We start from the raw sequence: 22,744 nt of genomic DNA, 5'->3' as shown, positions 1-22,744 counted from the left end.
AGAATGATCTGTCAGTAATCCCAAAAGGTGAAATCTCTGCACACCGAATAATTCCTATTCTGGGAAATATTCACTCTGACCTTTCACCCTGGCAGAGTGGCTCCACCCTACACACTGACCAATCTCTGCTCTGGGAAATAGTCATTCTGACCTCTCGCTCCAGCAGGTGGGTGGAAAGGAAACGAGTCTATGATTTGCAGAGCTCCAACAGGTGTGGCATAACATCAGATCATCAAAATGAAGACAAGCAAGCATGTATAAGCTAAAAACAAGTTTATTGTTGCAAACTATGAGAGAATTGAAAAACAGTTCTTTTCAATGCTCTCACCCTAGCAGACAGGCTCCACCCTACACACTGACCAGGCCCTACTCGTAAGAAATAGTCACTCTCTGACCTCTGATTTCAGCAGACATGCTCTACCCTATACACTGACCAGTCTGTACTCTAAGAAATAGTCACACTCATTTGAAGGCTCTCTCTCACTCATGAGCGTGCCACACTCAGTTGAAGGTACATAAGTATTGCCATACTGGGACAGACCAAAAGGTCCATCAAGCCCAGCATCCTGTTTCCAACAGTGCCAATCCAGGTCCAAATACCTGGCAAGATCCCCAAAAGTACAAAACATTTATGCTGCTTATCCCAAAAATAAGCAGTGGAGTTTCCCCAAGTCTATTTTAATAATGGTCTATGGACTTTTCCTTTAGGAAGCCATCCAAACCTTGTTTTAAACCCCGCTAAGCTAACCTCCTTTACCACATTCTCTGGCAATTAATTCCAGAGTTTAATTACACGTTGAGTGAAGGAAAATGTTCTCCGATTTGTTTTAAATTTACTACTTTGTTGCTTCATCAAATGCACCCTAGTCCTAGTATTTTTGGAAAGAGTAAACAGATGCTTCACGTCTACCCGTTCCACTACACTCATTATTTTATAGACCTCTTATCATATCTCCCCTCAGCCATCTTTTCTCCAAGTTGAAGAGCTCTAACCGCTTTTGTCCCGTTTGTGGCCGTGCCACCCTTCAGACTTACCCTGTTTCTGGGAGTCAGTGTCTGTGCTGGCTTCTGCTTGCCTCTGTGTCTGTGGTTGTCTTAGGTTCTCTCTGGCTCTGTGTGCTGATTGCCCTACTGAACCTCACCTGTGTGGGCTATGCCTCTTCCAAGATGGCTGCCGCCTCTTCGTCTCTGCCAGTATCCAAGATGGCTCCCGCTGTTACTTTCTATGGGATGCCTGCTCTGAGTGTCAAGCCTCTGTTTGGTTGCAAGGTGATTGCTGCACCTGTGGCTCTGGTGTTGATGGGCTTTATTAGTGACCTGAAGACTAGAGCCTTTGCCTTTGTATCTAACCTCTACTCACCTCATCTAATCTCATGCAAAGGTCCTGGAGTATAGAGTGCTGTACCCGGTGTCAGTGTTTGCTCTGTGTGAGTGTTCTATGTTTGTTTGACTAGCTAGCTTAGGCACCGTGTAGCTTATAGCCTGTGTATAGCTTTGCTAGTGTTCTATGTTTGTTTGACTAGCTAGCTTAGGCACCGTGTAGCTTATAGCCTGTGTATAGCTTTGCTAGTGTTCTATGTTTGTTTGACTAGCTAGCTTAGGCACCGTGTAGCTTATAGCCTGTGTATAGCTTTGCTAGTGTTCTATGTTTGTTTGACTAGCTAGCTTAGGCACCGTGTAGCTTATAGCCTGTGTATAGCTTTGCTAGTGTTTTATGTTTGTTTGACTAGATAGCTTAGGCACCGTCTGGCTTGTTGCCTGTGCCTAGCTCTTCTAGTTCTCTGTGTTTGTTTCCAAGGTATGACTAGTTAGCTAAGGCACCGTCTGGCTTGTTGCCTGTGCATAGCTCTACTAGTTCTCTATGTTTGTTTCCAAGGTAGGACTAGTTAGCTTAGGCACCGTCTGGCTGGTTGCCTGTGCTTAGCTCCACTAGTTCTCTATGTTTGTTTCCAAGGTTTGACTAGTTAGCTTAGGCACCGTCTGGCTTGTTGCCTGTGCATAGCTCTGCTAGTTCCCCGTGATTGTTCCCCATGCCAGCTAGCTGTCCGGTTAGCTATTTCCAAGACTATGTTTGTTCCTCGTGTCAGCTAGCCGTCCTGCTAAGCTATTTCCAAGACCATGTTTGTTCCTCGTGTCAGCTAGCCGTCCTGCTAAGCCCTTTCCAAGTCTGTGTTTGTTTCTAGTGTTAGACTAGCCGCCTTGCTAGCCACTATTCCAAGATTGTGTTTGTTCCTAGAGTGAGCCTAGCCGCCCTTGCTAGCCACGATTCCAAGACTGTGTTTGTTCTTAGTGTAGACTAGCCAGCTTAGGCCCCGCTGGCTTGTAGCCTGTGTCAAGCCTTGCTAGTCTTCTGCGTTTGGGTCCAGGGCATGACTTGTTAGCTGGGGCACAGCTTAGCTGTTAGCTGGTGTATAGCCTTCCAAGTCTCCTGAGTTTGCTCTGTGTATGTTCCTGTGTATGACTGGGTTGCCCGGGTACAGGGTCCCTATGAGCCTGGGTCCAGCTTACTAGTCATTGTGTTGATTCCTGCTGACTGCCAGAACCCGGATAGTTCCTGCTTGGCTGCCTTGCCTTCGCCTAGGTGCCCGGGGGCACCCCTGGATCTTCATTCCTGCTGCTCCTGTAAGTCCTACCGGCTGCCAGAACCTGAAGGCCCAACCCGAGGGGGTAGGCAGTCAAGTGTAGGTGAAGACTAGGTCCAGGGGGTTCCAGTTCTGTGTGTTCCGCTCCAGTGTGTGTTCCAGCCCAGCGGGTTTCACTCTTGTATGTTCCAGTCCAGTGGGGCCACTCCAGCGTGTCCAGGCCAGTGGGCCCCACTCCAGTGCGCACCCGTCCGGTGCGTTCCAGTTCCGAGGGTTCCGGTGTACAACTCCAGTCCGGAGTTCCGGTCCAGTCTTTTCTCTTTTCTACCTGGAAGGTGATTTTGCCTTAAGGACTCACAAACCCCGCGCTCCCGGGGAAGAAGCCTGAAGGTATGCCAAGGTCCTCGAGAGCGCGGCGAGCGCGTGAGGCGCGACAGCTTTAGCCTTTCCTCATAGGGAAGTCGTCCCATCCCCTTTATCATTTTCGTCGCCCTTCTCTGTACCTTTTCTAATTCCACTATATCCTATTTCAGATGCGGTGACCAGGTGCTCTCTCACACTCTGAGGCCGTTCTCTCACTCATTAGGAGTGTGCTGCTGTCAGTTGAAAGTACTCTCACTCTCTTGAGGCCCTTCTCAGGAGAGTGTCACATTCAGTTGAAGGCTCTCTCTCTCTCTCTCTCTTACATACTCTGAACCCCTTTGAGCTCCTCCTTAGTGACACTCTTGATGAGTGAGAGACCTCAGGTGTGGTTGAGATGCTGATTTCACTGTACCCCATCCCAGCCTCAGTAGGCAATTCTTGGGCAACCTTTCCTGCCTAGATGGGAATGTTTTGTCCCTCCAAAGGTCCCTTTTGCCCTTCTTGTGTGTGTCTGTGTCATATGTATATTAGTGTGCTTACATGCCATGCTGTCTGTTAAGATGTTTTAATGTGTCTTGTGTTGAAATTGTAAGAAACACACTGTGCCATAGTGTGTGCTTTTATTTGAAGATGTTTACCGAATCTGTTCGTCACTAGACAATTACAACAGTAAATTATACACTGTATACTTCCTGGGGTGAATTTCTTCAAAAAGGTGGTTAATAAATCATAAATAGCATGCATTTATATGTGTCCTATATGAGAAACTGTTATCTCAGATCTGGCTCTGTTCTTCAGCTGACCAGACACCAGCTCTCAGCACAATCTGATATCTTGCTGCAGTACAGATAAATGGATGTTAACTTAACAGGACCCTCCCACCCCCACTCTACATGTAGATATGCACGTACACACACATACATATTCTCTCTGTCTCCCCCTCCCCACCTTTCCTCTGTGTGCTCTGGGACTAGCCAGCCCTGAAGGCATTCATCAGCCAGAGTCATGCATGCACAAGGCCGTTCATGTGATGTGTTCTGGGAGAAGTCCAAGGGAGGCACCAGGGGAGTTTAAGAGGCAGCTTTTGGTGCATAAAATCAGAAATCAATCTCAGAGTTTGTAGGCTGCCTAATCCCAGTATCTGGTTCAAAGCAGCTGACGGTAATAAAAGCAATTGTAAGATCCAAATACAACAATCCAAAAATATTCTATACAAAGAAATGATTTTAAATACTTTTGAAAACTTTTGTTACCTGACAATTTTGTGTATGTAAAAGTTACCTGGATAAAATCAGGAGCTGAAAATTGCCCCCCCCCCCCATATGTGAGTATAACATGTTGTCAGCAGACGGCCCATGATGTAACATAGTAAATGACGGCAGATAAAGACCTGTACGGTCCATCCAGTCTGCCCAACAAGATAAACTCATTTTACATGGTATGTGATACTTTATATGTATACTCGAGTTTGATTTGTCCTTGCCTTTCTCAGGGCACAGACCATAGAAGTCTGCCCAGCACTGTTCTTGTACTACACAGACTCCAAATCATGTGCAAAGTTTGCAGGTTTACATGTGTCCACAACACTACCAGCCCCACATTTTGCAAGGGAACAGGCTGCGGGTCCATATTGTTATGGTGAGGTCCCATTTCTCACCTGATGGCAGGATACAACAGATTGTGCTGCTGTTTCTACCTGGATTATACAGAGGTGTTCCTGTGCTCTTTCTCTCTCTCTCTCTTTCATGGGGAGCCTTTGCTTTTCTCTCTGAGTTTTGGGAAATGTGGATCTCTGATATCTTTCTGTTTTGCACGGTGCAGGAGGAAATGTTTCTCTTTCTCCATTGTTGCACTTCAGGCAAAGTCTGGCTTCTGGGGGTTTCCGGTTCAGTTTGTGTCTGCCTGAGGTGAGAGATTCTGCTATCCTTTCTGGGTTGGGATCTGTAGCAGCCTGGTGATGGCATTCTGCTTAAGCCTTCTCTCATGGGGTAATTTAGTTTTGGACATACTTCTCTCTTAAGCCAGGCTATGTTGGGTATGATCTACGCTAATGCTTGATTTAATGCTTGCATGGTGTAAAACAGTGCTTCCTACACAGTCAGTCACATTGCTTTGATGACTCTGCTATTTCCTGTCATTTGTTGGTGGTCTCTTCTTGCAAACCTCTTGACTTAAATGAAGGGTTTGTAGCATAACCAGCTGTACATTAGCTACTTTTTATCTTCAGGGGGCCACTGAACTGCAGTTAGTCCTCTGGAAACTTGGCATTACTTTTTGTGCACTGTCTCCTGCGCCAGGTTCTCCAGGGCCTATAGCTGCACCAGGGACGTTTTCTTCACCTGAATCACCTCTGTACTTTCACTACCACCAATATTAGCCTTGGGGAGGGGGCTTTCAATCCTGGGCCACGTGTGAGCACTTGCTCCCTCATTCTCTAATCTTGCACACAAATTTGTGGACTTTGGACGTGTGTGGGGTGTACACACAAGATAATAACTTTTGGGGTGTTATCGGGGAAGTCTGACAGTATAAATTACCACAGAACTGGCCTTTGCCAAGTACCCACTAAAGACAGTGTCAGATGAAAATGTTCCCTCTTATCCCAAGATCCAAGTTCCAGCACCCAGATAATAAACAGAACTAAGTCCACACCAAGAGTGCCCTTTTATTTACAGTAGCAGCAGAACAGCATGGAAATGCAAGTGTCATGAAACAGCAGTGACTTTATCATGAGAACAGCACAAAGTGAACTCACATCCCCCTAAGGCTCTTAATGCAGCCTGTTTCTATAAAGCCATTACACTACACAAAAGGTACATAGCAAAATATGCAACCTTAGATGATGCAGATGTTCAGGAGATGTCAGAATGTTCTTCAGTCAGGTCAGCCGAGGCACATTCAGGCTGCATTTCAGATGGAATCCCGCAGCAACCAACTTGATCTTAATTATAGTGAAAAAAAAGATGTTTGGCTCACATATTGTGGCTTTAAGGGCCACAATTTTGTTACGCTACGAAGAGCACTTTATCCACAAGGTCAGTGCTTCAGGTAAACAAGACATGCCAAGTCCAGAACAATAGGTCTGGAACTTCCCAAGGCTGCTTCAGAGAACCAAAACATTACATCACGTTCAGAATGGAGCCCTTCTGAGCAGAGAGTTCACTATTCATAGCCACAACATCTTGTTGCACTCTGCTTCTCAAGCCGTTACGTTGGCTCAGTTACCAAGGGAATTTCCAGCAGTCCTTGGAGATTTAATACTGCAAGGCCCTAAGCAACAAGCCTCTGCAAGAAAAGATGAAATTGGCCAAAGTCTGTAATTCAAAGTTAAGGTTTAAAAGCTGAACAATACCATGTACTACTGCACATACTACTTCCTTGTAGGGCTGTTTTGTCCCCAAATGTGCACTGGTGCATGTAGGTTATAGAATGGTGGCAAAATTAATTGCTTAATTAGGTGTGAATTGGTGCTAACAACCAATAATTGGCAATAATTGCAGTTAATTGGAACTAATTTGCAGTTATGCACGTAACCACACTTAGGCGCTATTCTATAGTGCATAAGTGCGAGAGGGGCATGGGATGGGTGGGGGCGTTCCAAGCAATTATGTGCTAAGCTTTCAAAATATTATCAGTTACTTGCATAACTGCAGCATTCAGGCACGAGCATTTAGGCCTGCTGTAGAGCTAGAGTAAGTGCTCATGGCTAATGTTACGCACGTAAATGCGCTTTTATGCTAGTATTCTATAGTATAGCGGTTACACAGGTAATTGCCATTATTGAAATTACACTTAGCACACACACTTTAAGGTGCCTGACTTTAGGCGACTTGTAGAGAATTACCAGTGCATTTTTTTCTAGCGAAAAAGGTGTCCGTACTCAAATGCCAGGTCACCCTTCAGGCATGAGGTGATCACTGAGGGACCCACCCCACAATAGCCAGGCCTCCCTGCAACCAGTCACAGAATCTATGACAAGGCTACTACTACTACTACTATTTAGCATTTCTATAGTGCTACAAGGCATACGCAGCGCTGCACAAACATAGAAGAAAGACAGTCCCTGCTCAAAGAGCTTACAATCTAATAGACAAAAAATAAATAAAGTAAGCAAATCAAATCAATTAATGTGGACGGGAAGGAAGAGAGGAGGGTAGGTGGAGTTGAGTGGTTACAAGTGGTTACGAGTCAAAAGCAATGTTGAAGAGGTGGGCTTTCAGTCTAGATTTAAAGGTGGCCAAGGATGGGGCAAGATGTAGGGGCTCAGGAAGTTTATTCCAGGCGTAGGGTGCAGCGAGACAGAAGGCGCGAAGTCTGGAGTTGGCAGTAGTGGAGAAGGGAACAGATAAGAAGGATTTATCCATGGAGCGGAGTGCACGGGAAGGGGTGTAGGGAAGGACGAGTGTGGAGAGATACTGGGGAGCAGCAGAGTGAGTACATTTATAGGTTAGTAGAAGAAGTTTGAACAGGATGCGAAAACGGATAGGGAGCCAGTGAAGGGTCTTGAGGAGAGGGGTAGTATGAGTAAAGCGACCCTGGCGGAAGATGAGACGGGCAGCAGAGTTTTGAACCAACTGGAGAGGGGAGAGGTGACTAAGTGGGAGGCCAGCAAAAAGCAGATTGCAGTAGTCTAAACGAGAGGTGACAAGGGTGTGGATGAGGGTTTTGGTAGAGTGCTCGGAAAGAAAGGGGCGGATTTTACGGATGTTGTAAAGAAAGAAACGACAGGTCTTGGCAATCTGCTGGATATGAGCAGAGAAGGAGAGAGAAGAGTCAAAGATGACCCCAAGGTTTCGAGCTGAGGAGACAGGGAGAATGAGAGAGCCATCAACAGAAATAGAAAACGGGGGGAGCGGGGAGGTGGGTTTGAGGGGGGAATTGGTGTGTAGAGCCTGAGCACTTTCATTAAAACTTGGGGACCATAAGTCAGTTTTAGCAGACAATGGAAAAGGTGCCAGTACTCAGTACCCCCAAGTACCCCCTCAAAAAAAGCCCTTACTCCCTTGGTGGATGCAAAGGACATAACATGTCGTGCAATGCACAGACTTTTCCATTCCCGGAAGAGGTGTTCTGGAGATGTACTACATAAATACATTGTATTTTTAAAGATGTGACATAGATGTTCTCCTGAAATTCAGCCCTCGGAAGCAGCAGGAGAGGAGACAGGGTTACTTAGCATCTGCATAACAGTTCAGGTAGTTTGTTTTTGAAAAACCAGCTAAAGCTGTGCAGGTACTAATTACCAGCCGTAGATTTCTGCAGGGTGATTTAGTGATAGCTGCCCCATACTGGAAGGTTTTGGTGCTGCCTGGCTGTGCTTTGTTTCTCAGCATCTTTCTCTCTGCCCTGTAGGATATCTGAGGCCACGGTCCAGCAGGAGAGGCTCCAGGCCATCGCAGTAAGTCATTTCACTTTCTCCTTCTTATGGGCACTGTAAATATGAGGCAGGGAGGGAATGGTTAGAGCCTGGACTAGTTCATGACATCTTTCTCTCTTTATGACCCCTTTTATTCCCTTGTCTCTCTGTAAAGCTATCAAAACCCAAACAGTGAAGAATGACTTTTCAAGGAGGAAAAAAGATCTCATACAACTGTGGCAATTAATTAGCGATTCTTCTGCACACAGTGCAAAAAGTAATCATAGATCAAAAACCCCCTAAAAATATTTTTTTGTTGGTTTTTTTATCTTGCACTATAAAATCTTTCCATCTCATATAATATCATTAAGGCACATCATACACACTGCCCCGCAGTCGTTTATACACAGTGCTATTCAAAACGCACTTGACATTGAAAATAAAAGACTTATCTTTGTGGCGCTGTGCAGTTCATGTGAAGCGTGGTTACTCCCCAGCTGGCTGATTTAACATTGTGCGATCCCAACGGTCCTGGTTCGCATTCGCTTCTTCAGGAAACCACACCGATGACTATTTTGGTTTCTGGCTCACTGGACAAGTCCATAGTCTGCTATTGAGACAGACATGGGAAGCAACTGCTTGCCCTGGGATTTGTAGTATGGAATGCTGATACTCTTTGAGATTCTGAATGGAATCGTGTTACTCTTTAGGATTCCAGAATCATGATATCCAGCGAGCCAGAAACCAAAATGGTCATCGGTGTGGTTTCCTGAAGAAGCGAATGCGAACCAGGACCGTTGGGATCGCACAATGTTAAATCAGCCAGCTGGGGAGTAACCATGCTTCACATGAACTGCACAGCGCCACAAAGATAAGTCTTTTACTTTCAATGTCAAATGCGTTTTGAATAGCACTGTGTATAAACGACTGAGGGGCAGTGCGTATGATGTGCCTTAATGATATTATATGAGATGGAAAGATTTTATAGTGCAAGATAAAAAAAACAACAAAAAATATTTAGGGGGGTTTTTGATCTATGATTACTTTTTGCACTGTGTGCAGAAGAATCGCTAATTAATTGCCACAGTTGTATGAGATCTTTTTTCCTCCTTGAAAAGTCATTCTTCACTGTTTGGGTTTTGATGAGTATCTGCAATTGATTTCAGTGAAGTTGATCTGTGTTGTGGTTCTCTGTGAACCTAACCATCTCTCTCTCTCTCTCTCTCACTCACTCACTTTACAAATCTTCTAACACCAGCTTCCCCGCCCTTCTCCATTGTCTAAGTCTTCTTTAAGTCAGTAAGGGTCACACTTTTCACTCCAAAGCCAGACTGTTAAGATTTGAGCTAGGGAGGATCTCCACAGCTAGGCCACGTCAGACCTTGTCATCTTCCTCTGTGATTCTTACAAGACCAACGCTAAATTTAACATGCAGATCCCCATCATGTCTTATTTACTAAGTTTTCTAATCCACACAGTTACCCAAACTAGCGAAGCCATTGTCCAAAATATCAAGCCTCCCTTACGCTCACAGAAGTTTGGTCACTTTGGGCAGATTACCTCATTGAAGGCCAGTGTAGCTATACCATTGCTGAGAGGTTTGTTACCTTCTGCAGTTTAACTCTTCACTACCTCAATGGCCTGTGGTGCCATTAGGTTGGTCAGTGGTTCCCAAAGCTATTCTGGAAGACCTAACAGTCAGTTGGGTTTTCAGAATATTCACACTGAATATTCATGAGAAAGATTTGCATGCACATTTATCTCATGTATATTTATTGTGGGTATCCTGAAAAAATGGATTGGCTGGGAGTCTCCAGGACAAGTTTGGAAATCCCTGCACTAAGTCATGCTTCCACTGTCTCTTCACATTTTAGAAGTAAAGATCCCATGTTGTTATTCCATAACTATCACTCTCCGTCCCTTTAAATCTGTTTGCTTTCCTTTTCTTGTCTCCCTTGGCCTGTCTCTCTAAATCAGTCTGTCTCTTGCACTCTTTGCAGATTCATCTACTTGTCTCTCTACCTCTTTCAGGGTCTCTGTCTATAAATCTGTCCATCTGTCTTTCTCACCTCTTTATCTTTCTATCAGGTACTGTGATATCCATCTGTTCTCCTTGGGTGTATGACCAAAACAGCCAACCTCAGAGTAGCAATATCTGTGGTCTGGTATAATCTTGCTACAAAGAACCAGTCTCATCTCCTCCAAGCAGTTAGAGTCAGCCTAGCTGCATCTGCAGTGGGAGATGTTGAGGTGGTGTGGGGAAGTTCTCCTCCTGCTCTTGTGGAGACATTCAGCAGTTGTATCATTGCTTTCACCAGGAGCGGACTGACAGTGGTCGGGGTCCCCAGGCAGTAAAATTCATCGGCCACTGCCTGCTGCCCACCACTGCACTGCAACCCCCCCCTCTCGCACACTACAGCCCCTCACCCACTACCACAGTTACTGTCCCCCTCCCACACACTACAGACCTCTGAGCCAGTGGGCTCTCCCCAGTCCTACCTTGAAGGGCCCTGGTGGTCTAGTGGCTTCAGAGGGCAGGAAAGAACCCCACTTTTTCCTGCCCGCTATCGCTACTGTGTCTGGCACCACTGTGTTTTCAAAATGGCTGCCGAGACTTCCCGATGTAGTCTTGTAGGTCTCAGCAGTTTCAGCAGCTATTTTTAAAACATGGCAGCAGCACCAGGCAGAGTAGCGGCAGCGAGCAAGAAAGAGTGGGATTCTTTTCTGCCCCTACAGAGGCCACTAGAGGGCCCTTCAAGGTAGGACCGGGGAGGGGCAGTAATGTGCGGCAGCGGGCAACTAGGCAGAGCCTCTGGGTCTCCTAGAGCCTCTGGGCCCTCGGGCACTGCCCAGTTGCCTGAATAGTCAGTCCGCCCCTGGCCTTTGCTGTTTGATGTCTCGTGGTTGGGTTTTGTAGCCCACTGCTTAGAACAAAGAGCCTTGAAACCTAGAGACCCAGGTTCCCATGCTACTTCTGCCACCAACAATCTGTCACTCTTCAGCAAACCATTGAACCCCATCACACTCAAGCTTAAATTTAGATTGTTTGGGAGAAGGCCTTGTCATCTTGCAATTTCCACAGAATACTTCTAAATGTATTGGGTGTATGATGTTATGAATACAGCATGTAAGAAAATATTTTCCTACCGGGAATATACAGAATCCATGGACAAATGAATGTCTGAGCTAAGAGTTAAGAGTTACAATGAACCCTGAAAAGATACTGAAACTGGGGGAAAGCCCCTGAAAGGTTCAGACGTTGAAATTCTGAAGAGTTCTGATGAAGTCTGTGTTATGGGAGCCAGGTTCCAGCACATCTTTCTCCCTGACTAAAGACAAGTGCATGTCTTGTTCCTGTGACCCTGCTGTGAAGACAACAGCAGCAGCAGCAGCAGAAAGAGCAGAGATGCAGGAGGTGGAAACACAGGCAGTGGTGTTCCTTCTGGCCCTGATTACTGGAGGCCTCAAACAGGAATGGAAAGCAAGCCAACATCCCAAAGAGGAACACATCCACCCCTCTCTCCTTTCCCCTGAGAAAACTCTATTGTTCGGTCTTCCCTTCACCTGAGGTCCAAAGCTTAAGAAAGCCAAACCGAGACTGGTGTGCATTATGCTGGGAGGGCAAGGGGCTCATTGGGTCTAGAGACCACTGTGATTTGGCCACAAGCTCTGACAGGTTAAAGTGTATGTCTTATGTTTTCACATTCTGCTTCCAGAGTGAGCTTTGTACTTAGTCAGTGTCCATGGTGTGTAATTTCAGGAGAAAAGGAAACGCCAGGCAGAAGTGGAGAATAAGAAGCGTCAGCTGGAAGATGACAGGCGGAACCTGCAACACCTAAAGGTGACGAATGCCCTAGGGTATGAAGCACATAGGCTATCTCATCTGATGGGACAGGAAAGTAAGGGGGACAGGATACCCAGGTTTCATTCCCACAACTGCCACCAACACACTTTCAACTCATCAGTAGCATCCAGATTTCCGGACAAAAAAATTACTGTCATTCCCTCAACATTATTTATTAGGACAGTAAGAATAAATTCAAACATGAGCAATAAACAATTACAGCAGGTAAAAATATTCAAATAACAATACAAAGTATGGTATAGTATACTACTTGCAATGTCATTACAGTGACATTAACAACTGAAGGCCCTCATGCCACCCTTAAATTTCATGACTCCAAATCCTCTGCTGCTCTCATCATTCCCAACTCCTAATCCTCTGCTGCTCTAGGCATTCACAATTGCAACCTTCTGCTGCTGTCCACAATCCCATCTCCCAAATCCTCTGTTGCCCCTATAATTTGCCTAGATCCCAATACTGCAGTGTAGGCATGGACACGTCAGGTAACTGCACTGGTGCATCTCTGCTCTTCTCATCTCCACCCCCATGGAGACTGAGCCTTGTGAGCAGAGCAGACAGCTTTAGTAGGCAGGATCTGTAGTTAAGTGCTTCTTCTGAAAGGTTTTTGTGGTGGACTAAAAGTAGCTTGGGGGAGGGAGAGACAATCTATTCCTTATCGGAATTTTGCTGACATTAATTGCTGAGCTCTGCCCCTGACTGTGTTGGTCCTCTTGGCTTCTTCACTCTCCCAGGTCAATACTGCCATTTCAGAATTCCTTGAGAACTGGGTCATCCCACCAACCTGGTTACAGCAAAAGCATGCAGCTCCCTAATGGGGTCATCTTGCTATGAGATGACACAGGTTGCTTGCAGAGCCAGGGGTCTTGTTACTACAGTAAGAGTGTGGCTCTTCGAGTTTGGTCCTAGAGTTCAACCACTTCTGAAACTGGCAGGTTCCATAAGACTTCAAATTAAATGGATCCTAGATGTCCCTTCTATCGTCTATGTAATTTTAATGGTATTCAGTGTATTTTTCCAATTTTTTGCCTCAGCGGTGTTCATAACCAACTCTTATTTTATGTTGGACAGCATGATATACCTAAGCTAATCGCCATACATACTAGTTAGGTTCCATAAGAGCCAGAAGTCGAAATGCAGGTTCTGACGTATCCTGACCTGTCTGGCAGGCTGCAAGAAATCACTAGAAGTCCAGGCTGAAATGCAGGTGCTGACGTATCCTGACCTGTCTGGCAGATGGCAAGTTCTGTACTCACTAGAAGACTCAGTTGAAATGCAAGTGCTGCCGTATCCCGACCTGTTTGGCAGGCAGTGCACGTGACCCTAGGAGGCTAAATGTGGGCAACAGTGTTGTGGTTACATGGAACGGGAGGGCTGAGGTGGGGGGAACAGGTTTTAAAAATCTGCAGGAGGTCAGTTTTGAATAGTTGGGCAGCATCTGCACGTGTAAATAACACATGGTGTACATGTAAATACCGATTTTTGCAGTGCTGCTGCTTAGGCATGTAGATGCTGGAAGAAGCATAGATTTTAATTGGCCATGGGTTGGGCAGTTCAAAACACTAGCCCCCCTAATTCTGTAATCTTAGGGGTTGATATTAAATGTGTTTTAACGGTCCAGAAACAGTTCCTGGCCAGTTAATTTGCACGTTTGGGACTAACCGCAAATTTTCAGTGGTACTTAACCGGTTAGCACTGAAGTCAAAACAGTCTATTTTTGGGGTGTTTCAGGGGTGGAGATATTCAGCTCTTAGCCTGCCAGGTTAACTGCATAAATAGAAGTGTATAAAAGTCCGTCCCATCTCTCTGTGGTTCATCATAGCTGGTTAAGTGCCGAATAATGCACTTAACCAGCCATGTGTTAGCCAGCTCCACAAACCCAGAAACTCAAAGCTGGTGCCCTGATATAGCCTGGCATTGAATTTTTGGGTTTAGTGCCGGCAGCAGTAGTCAGCAAAATGCTAATCATCACGGCTGAATAGTGCGCACTTAGCGCCTATGTTACGTTCCATTTGTGCACTAAAAGGTAATAGAACACTAGCAACTCATGTGTACGAATATAACATTCATGCGCATCAGTGGTGTAGCTATGGGGGAGCCACGAGGGCCTGCCCCCCCCCCCCCAAATTGGCTCTGGGGAACCTGGTTTGGCTGGCGGAGGTCCCCAACCCCCGCCAGCTGAAGTGTTTGTCCAGCGCTGGTCTCTGGCGCTCTGCCACATTGCCTGCCCTGCTCTTCCCTTCACATTGCGTGCACGCTCATTTTAGTGGAAACGAGCATGCACGCGATGTGAGGAGAAGAGCGGGGCAGGCAATGCAGCGGAGACCACCTCTGGACAAATGCTTGTTAAGTGCCATTTAACCAGCCAGGAGCTGGTCCTGTCCAGTTAAATAGTTTTAAATACACTAAAGCATAACATTTACGCGGTTACCTTTATGCCTGTCTTTTACATGGCATAAGTGAAAGCACTTAAACGTCAGCTGCAAATGCTGACTTAAGCTGTATTTTATAATGGAATCTGTGCACTCAGATTCTATAATAAAATTCATACTCTGCACCCTGCAAGGACTGTTTGGGGGACATTTATAGAACTGCCCCTATAAGGGCATTCCTAGAAAGGTAATTTTTTTTTCTAACAAAGGTATATTTTCTTGTTGCCTTTTCTCATTAGAGTGCTTTTATCTCTGTGTAAGGAATTTGTATGTTTTTTCTCATTTATTGGTATGTAATTGTTTGAAATTCATATATACCTTTCACATGTCTGGCATGCACAAGCAATGCAGGTGGGGAGAGGGCAGAGAGCTGGGCCCCAGCATATCTAAAACCAGCCCTGCTGTAAGTTATACGCATCCCCTGCCACATGTCGGCACCCACACATACACCAGCTCTATGGCTGGCATGAGTGCAAGCATCTACATATTAGGCATATTGACAGTGGGTTACGCTCAGTGGTGTGCTGGAGCAGGCTCTCACGGGCTCTTGACAGCCGTTTGTTAAGTTTTTAAGAATTTTGGGAGCTGGTTGTTAAAGTAGCCCCCTCCCTCCCCCATGGCTACTTTTAACAACTGGCTCCCAAAATGTGGGCTCGGGCCTCCTCCTGAATTCTCTTTTACTTTGCTGGTGGGGATGCTGAGCCTGCCAGCCAAGTAGATAAACTTCTGCTGCTCTCTGCTCCTTGTTTCCAGCTCTGAGCAGCAGGCTAGGACTTCTCGCGCATGTGAGAGAAGTTCCAACGTGCTGCTCAGAGCCAGAAACAAGCAGTGGGGAGTGGTGGCAATCCAGTTATTGGCTGGTGTGGCTCGGCATCCTTGCCAGCAAAGATGCCTAGCGTGCCTGCACAAGGGGAGGGGGAGAGAGAGGCATGCATTGCCCCTGCCAGTCCCCCCCCCTGGCCCTCCCTCCCCCCGCCAAATTGCAGGGCTGGCTACACCCGGAGAGAGAGCCCATTGTTAAAAACTTTACCTGCATACCCCTGGTTAAGCAAGTATTTTATACGGTGTCTAGGTGTGTAGGCCAGGGGTGTAGCCAGACACACAATTTTGGGTGGGCCTGGGCCCAAGATGGGTGGGCAGAACTCCGCCTTGTCCCACAAGTGATATGGTCTCGTCCTCTCTCGCCTGCATGCCAGATGGTCTCTCAAACATTCCCCCCCCCCCCTCTCCGCATACCTTTTAAATAGTAGATTTTTATTGGCAGTGAGCAGCCACTAGTACACACTGCTCATGTTGGCCCCACAGCATGTATCAGTTGCTCATCGCTGCAGGTGAAGATCTACTATTTACAAGGTATGCAGTTGTTGAGAGTTTTCGGCTGGTGGGGCTTGGGATCCCTGCCAGCTACATCATAGGTGTGCTGCTACTGAGTGGGCCTGAGCTCAAAGTGGCTATGCCACTGGTGTAGGTCCCTACCACCCACCCTCAGGGCACCTGACTGGAGGATCCCTGTTGTAGAATTGCCCCTTGCATTGCCAATGGCCCATTTTCCAAAGGCTATACACATTTTGCCTGCAGGAGGCAGGGGCTAAGTCCCGCCATTGGTGCTCAGCCCGGATTTTCTGTGTCCGGCCGTTTCTGGTGATCAGCTTTGAATATCTGTTTTCTTTTGGCCAGTTTTAACTTAACCGGTTAAGTTCATAGCAGCCAAAGATAGGACTGCTATTTAGGCGGTCTGATTTGGCCTCAGCTGGCAATCCACTGAATATTCGCAGCTAGCCAATTATATCACGTGATATAATTGCCAGTTAGCCACTATGCGCTAAGTGATAATATTCAGTGGAGATAACGGGCTACCTTGCACTGAATATTAGCACTTAGCCGGTTAAGTGCTACTTAACCAGCCAGGAGCTGTTCCTGTCTGATTAAATAATGCGGTTAGGGCCCAGTACTTAGCCGGCAGCACTCGGTGTTTTGCAGACCGCTGCCAGAATCGTGCCTGGAAATTCAGTGCCAGGCCATGACCGGGCACCAGTGCGGAAGTGGCTAAAGCATAAGCTGTTAAGTGAGATATTCAGCACTTAACCGGCTCTGGGGCACCGCATAACGACAGGACTGTCTTTTATGCGGTTAACCTGGCCGGCTAAGTGCTGACCCAAAAATAGTTGGTTTTGACATAGTAACTGGACAGTGACAGGAACTGGTTAAGTGCCACCGAAAAGAACCGGTTAGCTCCAAACAGGCAATTTAACTGGCCTGGAGATGTTTCTGGCCAGTTAAATCGCTTTGAATATTGACCCGATAGAGCTTTGAAAATTTCCCCGTCTGCATTTATATCTGCTCCAAGGCACACGTGTCAGCCACCTGCTCATTTGTCTCCACCAGTGATTGCGGGGATACTTGTACTTACTTAATGGGGCACCATCATCTAAAAATCAAACATATAAATTGCGAGTGACTGTACTCACCCGCAAATGCGCAGTAGAGACTTTCCCTCTCTGTCCCGCCCCCGCGTCAATACGTGATGATGGGGGCGGGACAAAGAGGGAAACTGCACGAAGGGGAGGGAGGGAACCGCCGAGGTCGCTACCGCTCCCCCCCCCCCCAACCGGAGTCACCGCCGCCGCCGCCCTCCCTCCCTCCACCCAGCCCGGGCCCTCTTTTCGCAATTCAACTTACAGCGCCGAAAACGCAGCAGGCAGATCAGCTGAGCTGCCATTGGCCTTCCTTCCCTGCCTCTGTCCCGCCCTCGCCGACGTTACATCACACGAGGGCGGGACACAGGCAGAGAAGGAAGGCCACAGCTCAGCTGATCTGCCTGCTGTGGTTTCGGCGCTGTAAGTTGAATCGTGAAGAGAGGGCCCAGGCTGGCGACTCCAGGGGGGAGGGAACGGTAGCGGTGACCTTGGGGGGGGGGGGGAGGGAGGGGCAGCGGCGACCTGGCGAGGAGGGTAGCTGGAAATCTCGCCCGTTTTAACTGGCATAACGGCTAGTAAATAAATAAAAGCTGCCACAGGGCATGTCGGAAAACATGAGTATTTGTCAGTGTGCTTATGTGTATTTTACAAAAGGCTTCACTATCAGCAGACATTTGTAAAATCTAATAAATAGAAATAAATCAAGACAGAAAATAAAATAAGATGACGACACCTTTTTTATTGGACTAACTTAATACATCTTTTGATTAACTTTCAAAGGTAACCTTCAGATTGGAAAAGAAGAAGGATTACCTTCAAAAGCTAATCAAAAAATGTATCATCTTATTTTCTTTTCTGTGTTTTGATTTATTTCTATTTATTACTTTAAAACTGGACTAACACGGCTATCGCACCACTTTACTTAAAATCTAATACAATTCGTGTATTTATAAACATGATAACACGGAACAGAATAGGTTGTACAGTGCAAAAAATAACAGAAGAACAAAATCCAGTAAACTAAACAACCAAAATCAGCCTGGTACAAACACAGAAATAAAATAACTAAGCCTAATAAAGGAAGAATCATCCTAAAAATGTGTTAACTTTGCTGCAAAAACATCATATAATCTAAGTTCTGTGGGCAAGTTATTTCCAAATGAAGCAGCTTGGTAAATGAAAATAGTGTCATTACTATTTTGTAACATAAGGACTTTATAATAGGGAAGTGAAAAAATAAATTACCCCTAAGTCAACTAGTTCTGGGTGCAGAATAACAAATTTGTAAGATACATAGGCCCCAAACCTTCAAAACCAGGCACACCAGCTTAAATCGAATTCATTCCTGTATTGGTGAGAAGGTTTTCAGCTTAAAATTCACCTAAATGTAGGCCTGTAATTCATGCATCTGGACCAGGGGTTCTCAACCCAGTCTTCGGGACACACCTAGCCAGTCATGTTTTCAAGATACCCACAATGAATATGTATGAGATAGAAACAGAGAAACATGATGGCAGAAAAGGTCCAGTCTACCCATCCTCAGTAACCACTGTCTCCTCCTTTCCCTAAGAGACCACACCTGCCTGTCCCACACTTGCTTTAAATTCAGTCCTTGTCTCTACCATCTCCACCAGGAGGCTATTCCATGCATCCACTACCCTTTCCGTGAAAAAGTATTTCCTTAGATTATTCCTGAGCCTATAATCTGTTAACTTCATCCTGTGCTTTCATACTAGAGATTTCCTTCATGTGAAAAAGGCTCATCTCCTGTACATTAATGCCATGGAGATATTTAAATGTTGCTATTGTATCCCCTCTCTCCTGGCTTTCTTCCAGAGTATACATGTTGGGTCTATGTCTGTCCCCATACGCTTTATGACAGAAACCACAGACCAATTTTGTGGTCGCCCTCTGTACCGACTCCATCCTGTTTATATCTTTTCATGGGTGTGGTCTCAAGAATTGCACACTATATTCTAAATGAGACTTATACAAGGGCACTATCACCTCTTTTTTTCCTGCTGGCCACTCCTCTCCTTATGTACTTAAGCGTCCTTCTGGCTTTGACCGTCGCCTTTTCTACTTGTGTGGCTGCCTTAAGATCATGAGATACAGTCACCCCCAAGTCCCGCTGTTCTTTCATATACAGAAGTACTTCACCCTTTAGACTGTATTGTTCCCTTGGATTTTTGTAACCCAAGTGCATGACCCTGCATTTTTTAGCATTAAATCTTGGCTGCCAATTTCTGGACCATCCCCCATGCTATCCACATCCTCCGGGGTGTCCACCCTATACAGAGTTTGGTGTAATCCGCAAAGATATAAACCTTACTGGACAGTCCAACTGCAATATCACTCACAAAGATGTTAAAAAGAGCCAGCCTAAGGACTGATCCCTGCGGTACACTACTGATAACATCCTTTTCCTTGGAGCAAACTCCATTTATCACTACCTTTTGTCACCTTCCATTTAACCAGTTTTTAACCTCTACTGAGGGCAGTCAGTTTATTTTTTAGTTGCCTGTGTGGAACTGTGTTAAAGGCTTTGCTAAAATCCAAGTACACCACATCTAGTTCCCCTCCCATATCCAACTGTTTGATCACCCAGTCAAAGAAATTAATCAGATTTGTCTGATAAGACCTTCTTCTAGTGAAGCCTTGCTGCCTCAGGTCCTGCAGCCCATTCAGTTCTAGAAACCTCACAATCCTATGCTTTAGAAGCATTTCCATTAGTTTACTCACCACTGAGGTCAGACTAACAGGCTTGTAATTCCCAACCTCCTCCTTCCGCTCTTGTGCAGAAGGACCACATCTGCCCTTCTCCAGTCCTCCGGAATCACTCCAAACTCTAAAGAAGCATTGAAGAGGTCAAACAACGGAGCCGTCAGAACTTCTCCGAGTTCCTTGAGTACCCTTGGATGTATCCCATCAGGCCCCATCGCCTTGTTTATTTTTAGGTTAGCTAGCTCCTCATGAACAAAGTCTTCTGAGAATTGGTCCTGGTTTTCCATACCTCCATCCATATTGGCATTCATTTGCTGTGGTCCTACCCCCAGCTTTTCTTCCGTAAACCCAGAGGAGAAATAATTGTTAAGCAGTTCAGCTTTATCCTTATCAGCTTCTGCATATCTTCCCCTTCACCCTTAAACCTCACAATGCTATTTTGGCACTTCCTCCTATCACATATCTAAAGAAAAATCTGTTGCCCCCCAATGTTATAGTATTTGGCTATCTTTTCTTCCATTTGCCTTCCTGAAAGCTTTTCCGGCTTCTCTTAGCTTTTCTAGATATTTTTGCCTGTCTTCCTCTTTCTGAATCATCTTGCAGTTTATAAATTAGATTTGCAGGGAGGTAGAGAGGAATGGGTTAAGAACCCCTGCTCTAGATTTGGAGGCTTATATTAGGTGCCTAGTACTGAAAATTAGCGTAAAATGTTTGTTCCCTGCCCTACGTTTGCTCTCTACTTGCCCACATTTTAGGTGCTCAGCCCTATCCAATTTTGAAAGAGCCTGAGACATGATAAAACTCTTGCCATAACCAATAACCATTTCTATTGTCCTTCCCACAGAATCTGAAGCTCTGCACCACTACCAGCAGATCTATGTGGCTCTAAGACCACAGTCCATTCCCCTCTAGCAGGAGGGAAGTGTATACAATAAAGTAACTGTTGTGTCTCTGCTTACTTAGTCCAAGGCCCTGCGGGAGCGCTGGCTACTGGAAGGAGCTCCCTCGTCCACCTCACAGGAGGATGAAGCTATGAAACATCAGATGCAGGAGGATGAGCTGAAGACCAAGGAGTTGGAGGAATCCATTCAAAGGTAAGGGGGGGGGGGGGGGGAAAGGGGCCTTACAGAGATCAAAATTGAGAGATCTGAAGGAGGCTATATACTGTAGCACAGCACACATTTAAGGGAGAATAGGTTTGAATTTGTGTGACTGTCAGAGGTCCTTCCATTCATATTAGATGCCTTACAGGGAGAGGTTTCGGGGGGAGGGGAACCATTAAGGATGGGAAGGGCTTATTCCAGCTGATTTTCAAAGCTACATATCTAAATAGCAGTGGCTGTTTTCCAGATAAGTAACGCTGGCCGAGACCACCTTATCCCATAACTTCCTAATTTCTTCAGGTACTTTGTCAAATGCCTTTTGAAAATCCAGATACACAATATCGACCGACTCACCTTTATCCACATGCTTATTCGCCCCTTCAAAGAAATTTAGTAGATTGGTGAGGCAAGATTTCCCTTGACTAAATCCATGTTGGCTTGTCTCATTAATCCTTGCTTTTGTATATGCTCTGTAATTTTGTTCTTAATAATAGTCTCTACCATTTTGCCTAGCACTGATGTCAGGCTCACCGGCCTATAATTTCCTGGATCACCTCTGGAACCTTTTTAAAAATTGGCATTACATTGGCCACCCTCCAATCTTCTGATACCATGCTTGATTTGAAAGATTCATTAGGATTTATTAGGATTTATTTACCGTCTTTTTGAAGGAATTCATTCAAGGCAGTGTACAGCAAGAATAATACAATAGACAATTACAGCAGTAAAAATATTCAAATAACAATACAAGGTATGGCATAGCATGCTACAAAATTCTGGAAATGGTCATAAATTACATATTACGATAGCTCAGCAAGTTGATTTTTTAGTTCTGTCAGTACTCTGGGATGTATACCATCCGGTCCAGGTGATTTGCTACTCTTCAATTTGTCAAACTACCCCATTACATCTTCCATGTTTATAAAGATTTGTTTCAGTTTCTCTGACTCATCAGCATTGAATACCATTTCTAGCACTGGTATCTCTCCCACATCTTCCTCAGTGAAGATTGAAGCAAAGAATTCATTTAACCTCTCCGCGATGCCTTGTCTTCCCTGATTGCCCCTTTTATCCCTCGGTCATCTAGTGGTCCAACTAATTCTTTTGCCAGCTTCTTGCTTCTAATATACCTAAAAAAGTTATTGTTCTGTATTTTTGCTTCCAACACAATCTTCTTTTCAAAGTCTCTCTTTGCCTTCCTTATCAGCATTTTGCATTTTTCTTGCCATTCCTTATGCTGTTTCCTATTACTTTCAGTCAGATTGTGTCTGGTCTGGGCTTCCAGGATGGTATTTTTGAACATCATCCATGCCTGATGTAAATTTTTGACCTTTGCAGCAGCTCCTTTAAGCTTGTTTTTTTTTTTTTTTAACTGTTCTTCTCATTTTATCATAGTCTCCTTTCTGAACGTTAAATTCTAATGTATTGGATTTCCTGTGTGTACTTACTCCAGAGCTGATATCAAATCTGATCATATTGTGATATCAAGTGTCCCCATCACCATTACCTCCTGCACCAGATCATGCGCTCCACTAAGGACTAGGTCTAGAAAGTTTCCCCGTCTTGTTGGTTCCTGAACCAGCTACTCCATAAAACAGTCATTGATTTGATCAAGGAATTTTACCTCCCTAACATGCACTGATGTTACATTTACCCAGTTTATCAGGATAATTGAAATCACCCATTATTATTGTGTTGCCCAGTTTGTTAGCCTCCCTAATTTCTCTTAACATTTCTACATCAGTCTGTTCATCCTGGCCAGGTGGACGGTAATACACTCCTATCGTTATCCTTTCCCTATTACACATGGAATTTCTATCCATAAGAATTCTAAGATGTGTTTCATGTCCTGCAGAATTTTTAGTCTATTCAATTTCACGTATTATTTATCAATAGAAATCAAAC

General features: G+C 45.3%; 1 protein-coding gene across 2 annotated transcripts in view; it reads left to right on the top strand.

The window, feature by feature from the left end:
• Nucleotides 1-22,744, top strand: part of PALM (paralemmin) — a 78,870-nt gene that overhangs the window by 28,031 nt on the left and 28,095 nt on the right. For both annotated transcript variants that reach the window (XM_030217720.1, XM_030217721.1), the window contains exons 2-4: nt 8,298-8,343; nt 12,062-12,142; nt 20,700-20,830. In XM_030217720.1, the coding sequence (XP_030073580.1) occupies nt 8,298-8,343; nt 12,062-12,142; nt 20,700-20,830 (258 nt within the window). The remainder of the gene's footprint in view (nt 1-8,297; nt 8,344-12,061; nt 12,143-20,699; nt 20,831-22,744) is intronic.

Source organism: Microcaecilia unicolor, chromosome 11 (assembly GCF_901765095.1).
Source record: "Microcaecilia unicolor chromosome 11, aMicUni1.1, whole genome shotgun sequence".
Taxonomy (NCBI): domain Eukaryota; kingdom Metazoa; phylum Chordata; class Amphibia; order Gymnophiona; family Siphonopidae; genus Microcaecilia; species Microcaecilia unicolor.
The sequence above is the reverse complement of the archived record's forward strand: the minus strand, read 5'-3'. Positions and strand labels throughout refer to the sequence as shown.